Source organism: Xenopus laevis, chromosome 1L, assembly GCF_017654675.1.
Source record: "Xenopus laevis strain J_2021 chromosome 1L, Xenopus_laevis_v10.1, whole genome shotgun sequence".
Taxonomy (NCBI): Eukaryota; Metazoa; Chordata; class Amphibia; order Anura; family Pipidae; genus Xenopus; species Xenopus laevis.
In genome coordinates this window covers 137186437-137199330 of record NC_054371.1, presented here as the reverse complement: position 1 = coordinate 137199330, position 12894 = coordinate 137186437, and the positions used below count along the sequence as shown (strand labels likewise).

Genomic DNA, 12894 nt, shown 5'->3' with positions numbered 1-12894 from the left:
TGAAAGAATAACAGTGACTGCATTATCACACAGCGCCCTCTGTTGGTTATACGAAAGATTAACAGTGATGGCAATATCAAACAGCACCCTCTGCACATGGTAGTGGGACAGTGGGACAATGCACACAGTAATCCGTTTGGCAATTCTCTGTCACCATCAACTTTGCAAAGAAGTCCGGTTGATCGCTGGGGGGTCGCTTTGGCAGAATGTGCGCTGCTGGGAGACAGGGCTGTAGTTGTGTCTAGGCTTATACTAGAGTCAATAAGTTTTCCCAGTTATCGTAGGTAAAATTAGGTACCTCGGCTTATACTCAGGTCGGCTTATACTCGAGTATATACGGTATATTATCATTTGGCACCCTCCCAGTGATTTAACCTTTACTTCTCCTTTAAGGGAAGTTGTGTAAACAGCATAATTTAAATTATAAATAGTATTCTAATAAAAGTGGTAATTGTATGATTACAGTATTCTTTAGCAAAGTGGCACACCGTTTTTGGTGTTTTGTCAATCATGTTAACATGTTAAAACATGGACAGAAAGCTTTGCAATAGCTACATGCATGTTAGTGAAACTATGTAGAATGCAAAAGTGGGCAGTTTTGTATGATTATGTAGTTTTTATGGACATGCTAACAGTGATTACAATAACAAAACTTCCCATGTACCTTCAATTCTTAGTGTAAGCATAAAAAGTTCAAATGATTCATTGAATCCAAAAACAGTCCTGACATGCTTTGTAGCTTAGACTACAGGTTTTTAAAGAGGTTTTTGGGGCCAAACTGGTCAGATTTCTTTCTTCTTAATTGTACAATTACACAAGATGAGTAAAAGTTTGCGTTTAATTGGTGGCAATGGTTTTAAAACTAAGGAAAGTTCCAACTGTTCACATAATTATCACTTAAAAGCCTTAATGGAGAACTAAACTTAGCAAAAAAAATGTAACTGGAAATACCTTTTCTTTTGTGCTGTTCTACCAGCCCAATACCGCCATGGCCTTTTGGCTGCTAAAATGTCCCCGATATTTGTTTGCCAATTCGCACTACATGCTTTGGGCTGCTGTCCGCTACCTGGCTCAAGTGACCCCTAAGCTTAGCTTCTCAGTAGCAGGCCAGGGGCTACTGTCTGCTACCTTGCTCAAGTGACTACTAAGCGTAGCTTCTCAGTAGCAGTTCACTGAAAATATTCAGTGTCACTAATATTCCAAAAGTTGATTTGGCATGAGGGAATGATAGGCTTTACAGTGCATAACTTTGAAGGCATGGATTATTGTTACAGGGCTGGCAACCCTTATGCTAGTGCAGTAAGTCCATTATAAAAAAATGCAGCATTTCTAGCAATATTTTTTTTTTTTAGTTTTCATTTAACAAAACACTTTGATGCAGTTGGTTATTTGAAGCAAAATATTCAGATATCTGAATCCGATCCACTGATATATTTTTAGTGACCTCATATTCTACGATGCTGTTAAAATGTGCCTATGAAAACCGACATCTTCTTTTATCAGGAGATGGTGTCCTTTAATGCTTTCACATGTTAAATTTTTGTAGATTGTTGTACATCTCAGTTGAGTGAGATGATTAATAATTACAGTGTTAATTGTTTAATCTAAGTTTGAATTGTTTTTAGATTAACGAGTTGGTCGATGCCCGTGATGTCAGTATAGGATCCTGGTTTGAAGCGCATGTGGAGAATGTCACCCAGAATAAAAAAGCACAGAAGAATGGCAAGGCTTACTTGAAAGGTGGCCATTGTTACAGAGTGGCTAATGGAAACTTGGAGCATTCAAGAGAAAATGTTGTGGATACCAACCCTTCAACTTCTTACAATGACATTTTGGATGACAATGAAAATGTTATTTATCATATCAAGTATGATGAGTAAGTCTTGTCTTATTTAGAGACATGATTCCCAAATGCAAACATCCAGCTCTACCACAAAAAAACTTTGTACATTGACACACAATATTATTAAAGTTGCAGAATTACATCAACCTATTTATTATCATCATTACATATTTAAAAGGTACTAACATATTCTGTAACACTTAGATCAAACATACAAAAATACTGATGTATACTGGCTGTAATGATGGTCTCACATTAGATCTAAACTATATGTTAAGAAGTAATAAGGTGCTCCTAATTAATTTTCCTTTTGTCTCCAGCTAAATCTTTACTCATCTCTGTCCTGTACCCTCAGTTTGACTCTGTTGCCTTCACTATACTGGTCTCCATCCTTTCTACTTCCTCTGGAATCCACCTTGGATCTGCCCTTGTTCAAAGGCTATTTTTCTGCTTTCCTTGGCCACATATCTCCTTTATTTCCATACTGACTCCCCTGTCTACTTCTCACCACTCAAGACTTATGGCTTGCCCACAAGCCGATCTTTCCTATGCCTTCTACCCACTGCTCACACCGATACCACCATCTTTCTCTATTCTGTGCACCTCCCCTTAAATTCCTTACCCTGCCTTAGCCTCACCCCAGACATGCCTCTTCTTTCTCTACACGCCTTTCCTTGATCACTACTTCTGCTGCGCATGCCTCTCCCTCTTTTTTTCCTCCTACGTAGACTGAACGACTCCAGCTTGCACTGCATCATTTCCTATAGGGGTGTATGTATACAGGGATGCAGTGAATCCAAGAATCTGATCTGTATTTGTAGTAATTTCAACATTATTATAAAATTCAAATTTGACTCCTTTGTGCTTTGCCAACCAAAGCTGAACCTTCAGCCATATGACAAGACAACTGGTGCCTTTTTTTTTCAGATGCATTGTTTTTATGGTTATAACTAAAATATGAATATACATATTAGGATATGGTAAAAATAATGGATTGTGATAAACCTACACTCCCAAAACTATACATGTATAAATAAGCTGGTATGTTTGATATTTGATATTTTTTATTTAATACTAGGACTAAAATGCAAAGTTTGGTTTGGACATAACACGATCTTCATTATAGTTTTGCAAAGTGCTTTAGATACAGAATTTTAATGATAATATCTTACAGAAGTATTCAAACCCTTGACTGCTTTGTCTTGTGAACAGTTAATTGATTTTTTTTAATATAGATATTTGATCTCCATTTCAGCAATATTGATAGATAATATAACAAATAACATGAAGCATTTACCTTTTAGAAATGTGTTGTAACGCAAGACCATTTATCATAAGGTTGAAGCTCAGTTGTAAGTGGGTTTTGCATCATGACAATGACTGTAATCATTCCAGTAAATCATAGTTACATATTTAAGTTGGGTTGAAACCCCTCTTAATGAAACCCAGCACATATAAATACACACATCAGCCCCTCCATACACTCATATAAACTATATATACCAATATCTATACTTATTGTAGATTTTAGTATTATAATAGCCTATGATATTATGTTTGTCCAAGAAATCATCCAAGCCCCTCTTAAAGGCATTAACAGAATCAGCCATAACAACAACATCCCGCAGGGCATTCCACAACCTCACTGCCCTCACTGTGAAGGACCACCTACAGTGCTTCAAATGAAAGTTATTTTCCTCTAGTCTAGGCCTCTGGTGCATTGATCCGTTTTTATGGGGGAAAAAAGATACTGGCTATCTGTCTAAAATGCCCTCTAATGTACTAAAGAGTAATCATGTCCCCTTACAAGCGTCCAGAGAAAGCAACCTCAACTTTGACAATCTACCCTCATCATTTAGATTTTCCATCCCTTTAACTAGTTTAGTTGCACTCTCTCCAGCTCATTAATATTCTTCTTAAGGACTGGAGCCCAAAACTGCACTGCATATTCAAGGCAAGGCCTTACCAGGGACCCATAAAAAGGCAAAAAAAAATGTTTTCCCTTGAGTTTATTTGCTTTAGTAGCCATAGAATGATAGTATCTGGAATTAGAGAATTTTTTATCTACAAAAACCCTCTTGATCCTTCGCAGTTAAGGAAACCCACTACACACTATCATTTAATGTATATCTCACATTTATATTATTTTTACCAACATTTAACCTCATTTTCCAGTTTGCTGGCCAGTTTTCCAATTTAGTCAAATCACTCAATGCAAAGCGGCAGGATCTTGTATGGAACTTCTAGTTCTGCACAATTTAGTTTGATTGATTTGAAATTTAGTTTAATTTATTTGCAAATATAGAAAGGGTACTTTCAATGCCCACCTCCAGATCATTAATAAACAAATTAAAAAGCAAAGCACCATGGACAGACCCCTGCTGTACACTCCCCTAACACTAGTCCAATTAGAAAATGTTCCATTTACCACCACTCTTTCATAATCTATCATTCAGCCAGTTATCTATCCAAGTACAAATACTATGTTACAGGCCAATATTCCTTAATTTAATCTGTAACCTTGTGTGTGGTACTATATCAAATGCTTTATCATAATCAAAGTAGTTTACATTCGCTGCCATTCTAGAGTCCAATTGAATTAATCTGGCAAGATCTGTTTTGCATAAAACCATGCTGGCCCAAACTCATAGCACACTCCTGCCCGCTTGCACGTCCCCCCCCCCGGGGTTGCACAGCCCCTACTTCTCAATTCTCCCGATTGCTGAGACTGGGCAGGCATGTTTAGATGCAGTAAACGGGTGCAATGCCACCCCTAGCTCATTTCTGCCCTAGACCCAGGCCTTTATGGCCTGCCCACAAATTAGGGCCTGAGTTAAGTATCCTATATGTTAATATCCCCTTTAAAAGCTTGCCCACCGCTAACATCAGACTAACCATCCAATAATTTTGAGGCTAAGAACAAAATCCCTTTATGAATAGCGAGCAGCAGCACCATATTAGCCTCCTGGCTACATCCAGATTTCAATGACTTCTGAAAAATTAAGTGAAGAGGTTTGGCAATCACAGAGCTAAGCTTTGTTAGTTTCTTGGGGTGAACACCATCTGGTCCCAGACCTTTGTTTACCTTTACATGTTGTAGTCTCTGTTAAATTTCCTATTGCATGACCCATGGATCAGTAGTTGAATTACTAGAATTGGAACTATTAAGAAGAAAACGTTTATTAGCTGGTTCCTTAATTGTGACAGATGAAAAATAAGTTCAGAATCCTAGCATTTTCCCTGTTTTCATCTACCAACTGACCCCCCTCTGATATTAAAGGAGAAGGAAAGGTACCAAAGCAGTTTATTGCCAATAGATTAGCCACAATAGTGCAAGCTATAACACTAGTTATCCAGCGGAATGCTTTACCATACCTGAGTAAACGGATCTAGACTCTCTCTCTGTTTGTTTAGGTTAGCTGCTGCCATATTCACTTGGTGTGACATCACTTCCTGCCTGAGTTTCCCTGCTCACTCATAGCTCTGGGCTCAGATTACAGCAGAGAGGGGAGGAGGTAGTGGGAGAGGAGCAAACTGAGCATGCTCAAGCCCTGCCCTGGAGGTTTAAGCTGAAAACAGGAAGTCTGATACAGAAGCCCATGTGTACACAATAGAAAGAAATGAATGCTCTGTTTCTTTTGACAGAGGGCTCAGAGCAGCATTACATTGAGGATTTACTGGTGTATTTATATAGACCTTTCTGATAAAGCTTACTTAATTTTAGCCTTTCCTTCTCTTTTAAGTGCCCCCCTTTTAATATTTACATATTTAAAATATAATTTCGGATTCATTTTGCTCATTGCTGCAATACCCTTTTCCATACTTATTTTAGCTTTTTTTTACATGATTTATTGACCTCCTTATACCTGATAAAGGTAACTGTTCCAGCTATCTTGAATGCCATAACAGCACGTCTTTTCAAAATCTACCATGGAATGTGTGGTGAAAGCAAATGTAGAGTTTGAGTAATCTAGACATTTTTTTTCCTACTTAGTTTTTGTTTTGTGTTCATATTCCCAGTTATCCAGAAAATGGTCTAGTTGAAATGGATTTGTCCAACCTGCGGCCAAGAGCAAGAACTTTACTAAAGTGGAGTGATCTCAAAATTGGTGACAAAGTCATGGTGAATTACAATGTCGAAACTCCAGAGGAGCGGGGATTCTGGTTTGATGCTGAAATAACCAACCTGAAGGAAATGTCAAGAACTAATAAAGACGTTTTCGCCAAGATATTTTTGGGGTAAGCCACTATAATTTTTCTAGTTTACAGTTTTGTCACTGTGTAATTTTTAAATACAGTTCTTTCAAGAGATGTGAGCAGTCATATTTGTTTCCTATTGAGTAAGATGTTTGCCATTCAGTGAGATTTAAAATGTAAATGTTGCCCTCCTTCCTATCTTAAGTGCGTTATCACTTTGTTTTGAAATCCGCTTGTAGCATTTTAGTATAATTTACTATAACTAAATTTTCGCTCACCTGCTTAAGTTCCTTGTTCCCGACCAGGTCTTAGGTGGTAGAGCAGCTGGGGAGAGGGGATTTCTGTACAGCTTTTGAGGTAGTAGATCCTGTGGTCCAGGCCCCCCTGTTCCCAAACTTCCTCTATCCCCATGGGGGGTGGCTTCTGCCCCTATAGTTATGCCACTGATAACATGGGATAGCATATGAGGGTGTATAGCAACCAGTAAAGATTTAGTGTGCAAATAACACTGTGTTCATAACTTTCATTGCCAGTTGTTTTTTTCAGATTCACAAACTAGTTGCCATGCCGTTTTTTAAGCATTTTACATTCATTTTTTTTACAATTATTTTTGTATGAATGGAAATAATATAATTGTTTTTTCAAGAACAAATTCAGAATTAACATAAACACTATTTTTATTTTTTCTTAAGCTGTGACAAACATTGTGGATGAAATATAAATACCTGTAATAAAAGGAATGAAAAATATTTTTAGGGTTCAAAAAAAAAGCACAATTTCAAACTGGACAAACATAAAAAAAGAGCAATTGCTCCTGAATAGAAAAATGCCACATTTTTGTGCACCCCAGTTTAATTGTTGGGAGAGTAGCAATTACCAGCTTTTGCTTGTTTGTGTGGGTATTTTAGGGCCCATCCATCTCAAAGTAATACACTTTTTTTCACAGTACATTCTATGTACCTCTATATTGAGGAGGCTCTGAAACTTGCCTGTAACAGCTCAACAACAAAGTAGGCAGCCTTGGGGGGAGGGGCAACAGAGGAGGGAGGGCCAGGTGTGTGGAAAGGTATAATGTAACAGTTGTCCAGGAAATCTTAATTTGGGGGCTGTAGCCAGCTTGGCAACTGTGGCAGCTGTTGTTGTTGTTTCTTCTGCCAGTTGCATGTAGTTTCACCGGTGTCCGGTAACTTGCTGTAGGATTTTGTATTGTATCTGTCTTGGAAGGGTATTATTAATTGTTACACATTTATCTGTTGCTTCTTCCCATTGTTCTTCTCCCCGGTCTACAAGTATGTTTTTCCATTTATAATAAGTGTGGTGAAAAGCAGCTGTTGGGGCTCTGACTAGTAGCCAGTACATTTGGGATACCAATTTCAGAGCATAAAAGCCTTACTATTGGGTGCTTCACGAACACTGATGGGGTCCGGAATTGTTCTAAAAAAGCCTCCTATAGCTGGAAGTAGGTGTGTAACCTCAAGTTGCCCCTGACAGCTATTAAAAGCGTCATTAATTAGAGCAGCCGCCAATTTTTTAATGTCCCCTTGGCGAGATCAATGAGATGGATAGGTTAGAACTCCTCCAAAGTGGGAGGTTTGCGGGAAAGGAGTGGTGGGTGGGGGTCTGCCCCTGTCTTGTGGAGGACTGCAGTCCAGGCCCTGTGTTAGTCCAGGCCCTGTGTTAGTTATTTCTGCCAGGTCCCTAGGTATTGTTGATTTAGCTTCCGTTCTCTCCACCTGTGCCTTCTTCTGTCCCACTTCCACCTCTGCGCTCCTCAATTTATATACTTGTGCAGGCCCAGCCTCCTTTCATGACATCTAGAGGGAATGTGCCGGGTAAGGGTCAGGTGCGGGTGGAGGAGCATGCGGGTTAGGGTAGGGTGTGGGTCGAGTTTTCCTCGACCTGCACATCACTATTAGGTATATCCACCAGTGCCCTGTAGGGAACGTTCTGCATAGCCTATTATTGCTAGGGGCCCCTATGGTGTTTAATCATGTGCTGGGAGGGGGGTGCTTTGTTATCCACAGCGGAGGAGGAGGCCTCATATGGATTTAAGGGTATGTCTTAATATGACTTAACTTTTTTCACATATGAGTGATGAGTAATATCTCTGTAGTGAGCACCAACCATTTGGTTTTTTGGTGTGTTACCACCATTAATATGGACATGGTCTTGTGGTAACATGGGTGTGGTTTAAAGTGCGTGTGGTTTAATATCGGTGAGTGGTCAGCACAGGCTTCCATTATCAGCCCTTCACCATGTAGGCAAGAAAAATTCTGGCCCTCGGTACCACAGAAGTTGGACAGCACTGCCCTAAGCAGTTTAGTGAGTATATGACAAAACAGGGGAAGTCAATAATGCTTCCAATTGCATGATGAAAGAAAACCTTATTCTAAGCATTATCTCCTTTGCTGTGCATGGCCATTGTATCTGCATTTCGCACTCTCCCCTAGTGTAGATGGGAAGACCTATTTTAAGAATTTTGAGATTGAGGAGAAAAAAAGAAAAACTTAATTGTATAGAAACAAAAACCACAGCACAACATATGTGACTTTTCTTATGCAATCTTTATTCTTGAACACTATCTTATTTAAAAGTAAAAACTCAAGAATAGTGGTGGATGCAAAACAAAAGTTGCATGCAAGCAGAAATCAGTGTTACATTTATTTTAAGGAGGCTAAAAATCTCAAATGGTTGGGGAATAAATTTACTTGAGACAATTTCCATTGACTTATACAAAAACATTATCAGCTTTTACTGTATTCTCAGTGTAGCTATTTATTTTTTTAAGTGACAACTGTAATGTTTGCTTCAAAGTTCCTTTATTTAGTGGGACATCCCACTGCAACATCAGCACTTGTGACCTCTTCAATCACCATTTAAAATTCAGCATCCTCTCTACTTTGCATGTAGCGTATGTATATTTTTCTGGCAATTGTCCAAAGAGCTTTGAGAGTAGTCCAATGATTAGTGTGGTAAAAATGCCTTTTTTTATGTACTTTTTTTTTTTACTAACTAGGCTAAGCGATAGGTGGATTGATTTTTTTGGAATACATGAAACTTCTTTTATTTTAACTGTGGTTTGGTCTCCACTAACCATAATGCATTCTGTTTAAAAGCCTCTATATTAGTGATTAGCAAAATATGTTGCCATGTACAGATTTGGTGCAAAATTCTGCGTTTTGCTGGTGCCGAACATTTTCACGAAACTGTGTCAAAAATTTGCCACACACCTGGTTTCGATTTGCTCAAAAACAAAAAAAAAAGACGCACAACCGGGAAAAAAGGTGCCGCGACAAACGCATACGTCATTTTATCCTTCCCCTCTCCTTCCACATCAACCAAAGGGATCTGAGCCCTCCCACTGTCTATATAAGGACATACACATAAGTTTATAGTTTATTAATTTTTATGTGGGATACAAAGCACCCAGATATTATCTGTTGGTAGTCAGATTTATTATTATTTGTGCCTGTGTTTGTACGCAAGTAGTAAAATAAACTATACATGGTACTTTGGTACTTTATGCTTAACCCTTTCCCTGCCAAGAACGTAGCTCCTACGTTATTTTAAAAAAAGGCTGCATGTGCCAAGAACGTAGGAGCTACGTTCTTTCTTTAAACAGCTGCCTCTCTGCACTTCTGCAAAAATCGAAGTGCAGAGAGGTTCTCCTGGCCCATCCACCCCCTAAACAACTAGCCTAGGGGGCTGCCAGTCGGGTCCTGCTCTGCGATTGTCGCAGGACCCGACTTCTTACCTGATCCTGGCTGCTGTCTGCTGCTCCCCCTGTGCTGCTTCTTCCTGGACCCGACCTCGTGGGAAGCTCCGCCCAAGCATTTCCTGTTGTTGATCTCTGCGATCCTGGAGTCTGCAGATCTGCTTCTGATCCCTTCCTCTCCAAAAAAACTGTAAGTGCCCTTCTATTTACAGAGTTACACACACACACATACATGCAATCACACATACATACATGCATTTACACATACACAGCACACATATAACTAAAGGTAGTTTTTTTTTAAAATTTTCTGGCTTTTTTTTGTATTTTACAGAGTCACATACAGATATACACACACTTATACACTTGTCAGAGCTGTAAACACATGTATACACAAACACACACATGTATATACAAACACACACATGTATACACAAACACACACTTATAGGATCTTTTTAACTTCATTTTTTTTTAGTTCTTCTTATCATTTCCCTCTTGTTATTCCCGAGAAAAACGGTTGCTTTACCAGTGTGACTAGTGGATCAAGCATTCTGACCACTAACCACGCTGTTGGATCAGTTATTTTGTTATTTTATTGATTTGCCTAATTGTATTTGATTTTCGTGATTTTTATGCTTTCATTGTTGTTCCTTACAATTTTTTAGCATCATTTACTCTTTGATCATTTGGAGTACAAACAAATTTTTAGCAATTTTGGGTCCGTCGTCAGAATGTGTACTTTCCAAAAATATATGGTTTGGGGGTCTTTGTGCCGTTAGGAGGGTCTTGTGGCACACAATGCGCAGTCAAAGGTCTTTGTTCACAGAAGGTGAATCGGCAGCCGAGAAAATTCATATGCACTATTTGTATTTGGGGTCAGCTGCTTTGGTATATCTATGCATATTGGGCATCAAACTGTTCAGTAGACCCTTGGCATCAATATTTAGGGTGTTTTACAATTGTATGTAAGAAATTGGGTGAGAAAAATGCAGCCAATTGCAATATTTTTAGGTGATTTTTTAGAAATGTCATAAAAACCACAGCCTTTAGCGCAGCTTTGCAGTATGGTACTTTGGAGTACAAACTTTGCCCCCCTCAAAATGATGTAAATGGTGGCAAGAGTACTTTCAATTAGATTTAGACCAAGAAGACTGGGAATTGGCAGTAAACTCACTGAAAAAATCCTCCCACTGTGTGTCTCATCACGAAAATCTACTCAAAATGATATGGAGATGGTACTTAACTCCAGAAAAAATCGCCAAGTTTGATGCCAAGGTTGCACCACTTTGTTGGAGAGACTGTAACCAAACAGGATCTCTAGAACACATCTTTTGGGAATGTCCTAAAATCCAAGGGTTATGGAAAGAAGTGGAAGTTTTTCTTAAAAAGCTCCCAGTAAATCTCATCCATATTCCCCCTCACATGGCCCTTTTACATCTTAAGACTATGGACATGCCTCCCAAGGAAAGATTGATATTTAATCATATATTTGTAGTGACTAGATCCTATATCGCAGAAAACTGGAAGTCAAAAATTGTTCCTAAACTTGATGATATCCTAAAGAGAGTAGAACTTAACCTCCAAGCTGAAAAGACTTGGGCAATAAAATCAGGAAACCTTCAATCCTTTCTGGTAAGGGCATGTCTATGGTCTTCGGTTTATCCAGACACTTAGTTATATGAACTTTGATCTTAGGCCATATATCCTCTCACAGAGATACTGTTTTGTGGATTGACTCTGCATAATTTAAAGAGTGAAAAGAGTGAATTATTCTTAATTCTCAGCAACTGATTCAAAAAGGACACTGTTATTTGTAGTTGTAGTTGTTTTGTTATAATAAAAGTATATTTCCCCCACCATTGGGGTGTAATACAGATATATACTTATAATACTTTATCACCTTAAAAAATTATAGCTTTTCTAAAAAAATTTCCTTGACTTACTATTAATAGAGGTATTTAGTCAAACAATAAGGTTTGTTATAACAATGTTTTGAAATATGTTTATTACTAGAACACTGTATAAACATATTGTTTGTGACCAATTCTATACAAATGTTAATAATTAATGTGATTATTAATGTCATTATGTGTTAATGTAAAAACTTTTACTTAAAGTATATATTAGGCTTTTACCAAAAGCTGTAATTTAACTTGAAAAAACCCCAATAAAAACTTATTGAAATTAAAATGATGTAAATGTGTTGCTTTTGCGGTACCTGAAATGACAGAGCATATGGGGGTCTTTCTTTTGGGGCCCCTGTATGCCACGTGCTTGGATACACCTATACATATTGGGCATCAAACTGTTCAGAGGACCATAGGCTTTCATATTTGGGGTGATTTCTCTTGATACCTAAAAGTATGTGGGTAATACGATGCTGTAGGGTTGAAATTTTGAGGTGATTTTTGGAAATGTCGCCAAAATCACCAAATCTAGGAATGGTTTGGGGCTTGGTACTTTGGAGTACAAAGACATGCATACTCAATTTAGATTTGTGGGAATGTGTACTTTCCGAAAATATATGGTTTTCTGGGGTGAACCTACTTTTTTATACTTTTGACCCCCCCCCAAAACGATGTAAATCTGCTGATTTTGCAGTATCTGGAATTACAGAACTGATAGCTCAAATGAGGTGTCTACATTTTAGGGCCCCTATATACCACATGCTTGGGTACACGTATACATATTGGCATCAAACTGTTCAGTGGACCCCAGGCTTTCATATTTGGGGTGTTTTACATTGATACCTAATGATGTGTGGGAGATATGATTCTGTAGATTGGAAGCTTTGAGGTCATTTTTCAAAAAATTCTCCAATTTCTATAAAACATTATAACTTTAGGAAACAATTGCAGCTTGGTAGTTTGGAGTACAACGATATATTTACCCATTTTTGAGTCACCAGAATCTGTTCTTTCTAATAATGGGTATTTTTCTAGGGTAAACCTACTGTTAGCGGAATGTTTGGCCTTGAAATCAGAAGTATGCCATTTGGGGAGCGGTGCTTTGGAAATTTGGTAGTGTACTGCTTGTAGATTTTGATCTATACAAGTGAGAAATCTCCATAAAACTATATATATTTGGTATTGCCGCGTTCAGGAGACATAGACCTTTCCAAATCGGCTGTGTTCTC

The 12894-nt window shown here is 38.3% G+C and overlaps 1 protein-coding gene across 2 annotated transcripts in view; it reads left to right on the top strand.

Moving 5' to 3' along the window:
- The window catches only part of uhrf2.L (ubiquitin-like with PHD and ring finger domains 2, E3 ubiquitin protein ligase L homeolog), a 91852-nt gene that overhangs the window by 41339 nt on the left and 37619 nt on the right, over positions 1–12894 (top strand). For both annotated transcript variants that reach the window (XM_041567060.1, NM_001097915.1), the window contains 2 exon segments: positions 1626–1876; positions 5864–6082. In XM_041567060.1, the coding sequence (XP_041422994.1) occupies positions 1626–1876; positions 5864–6082 (470 nt within the window).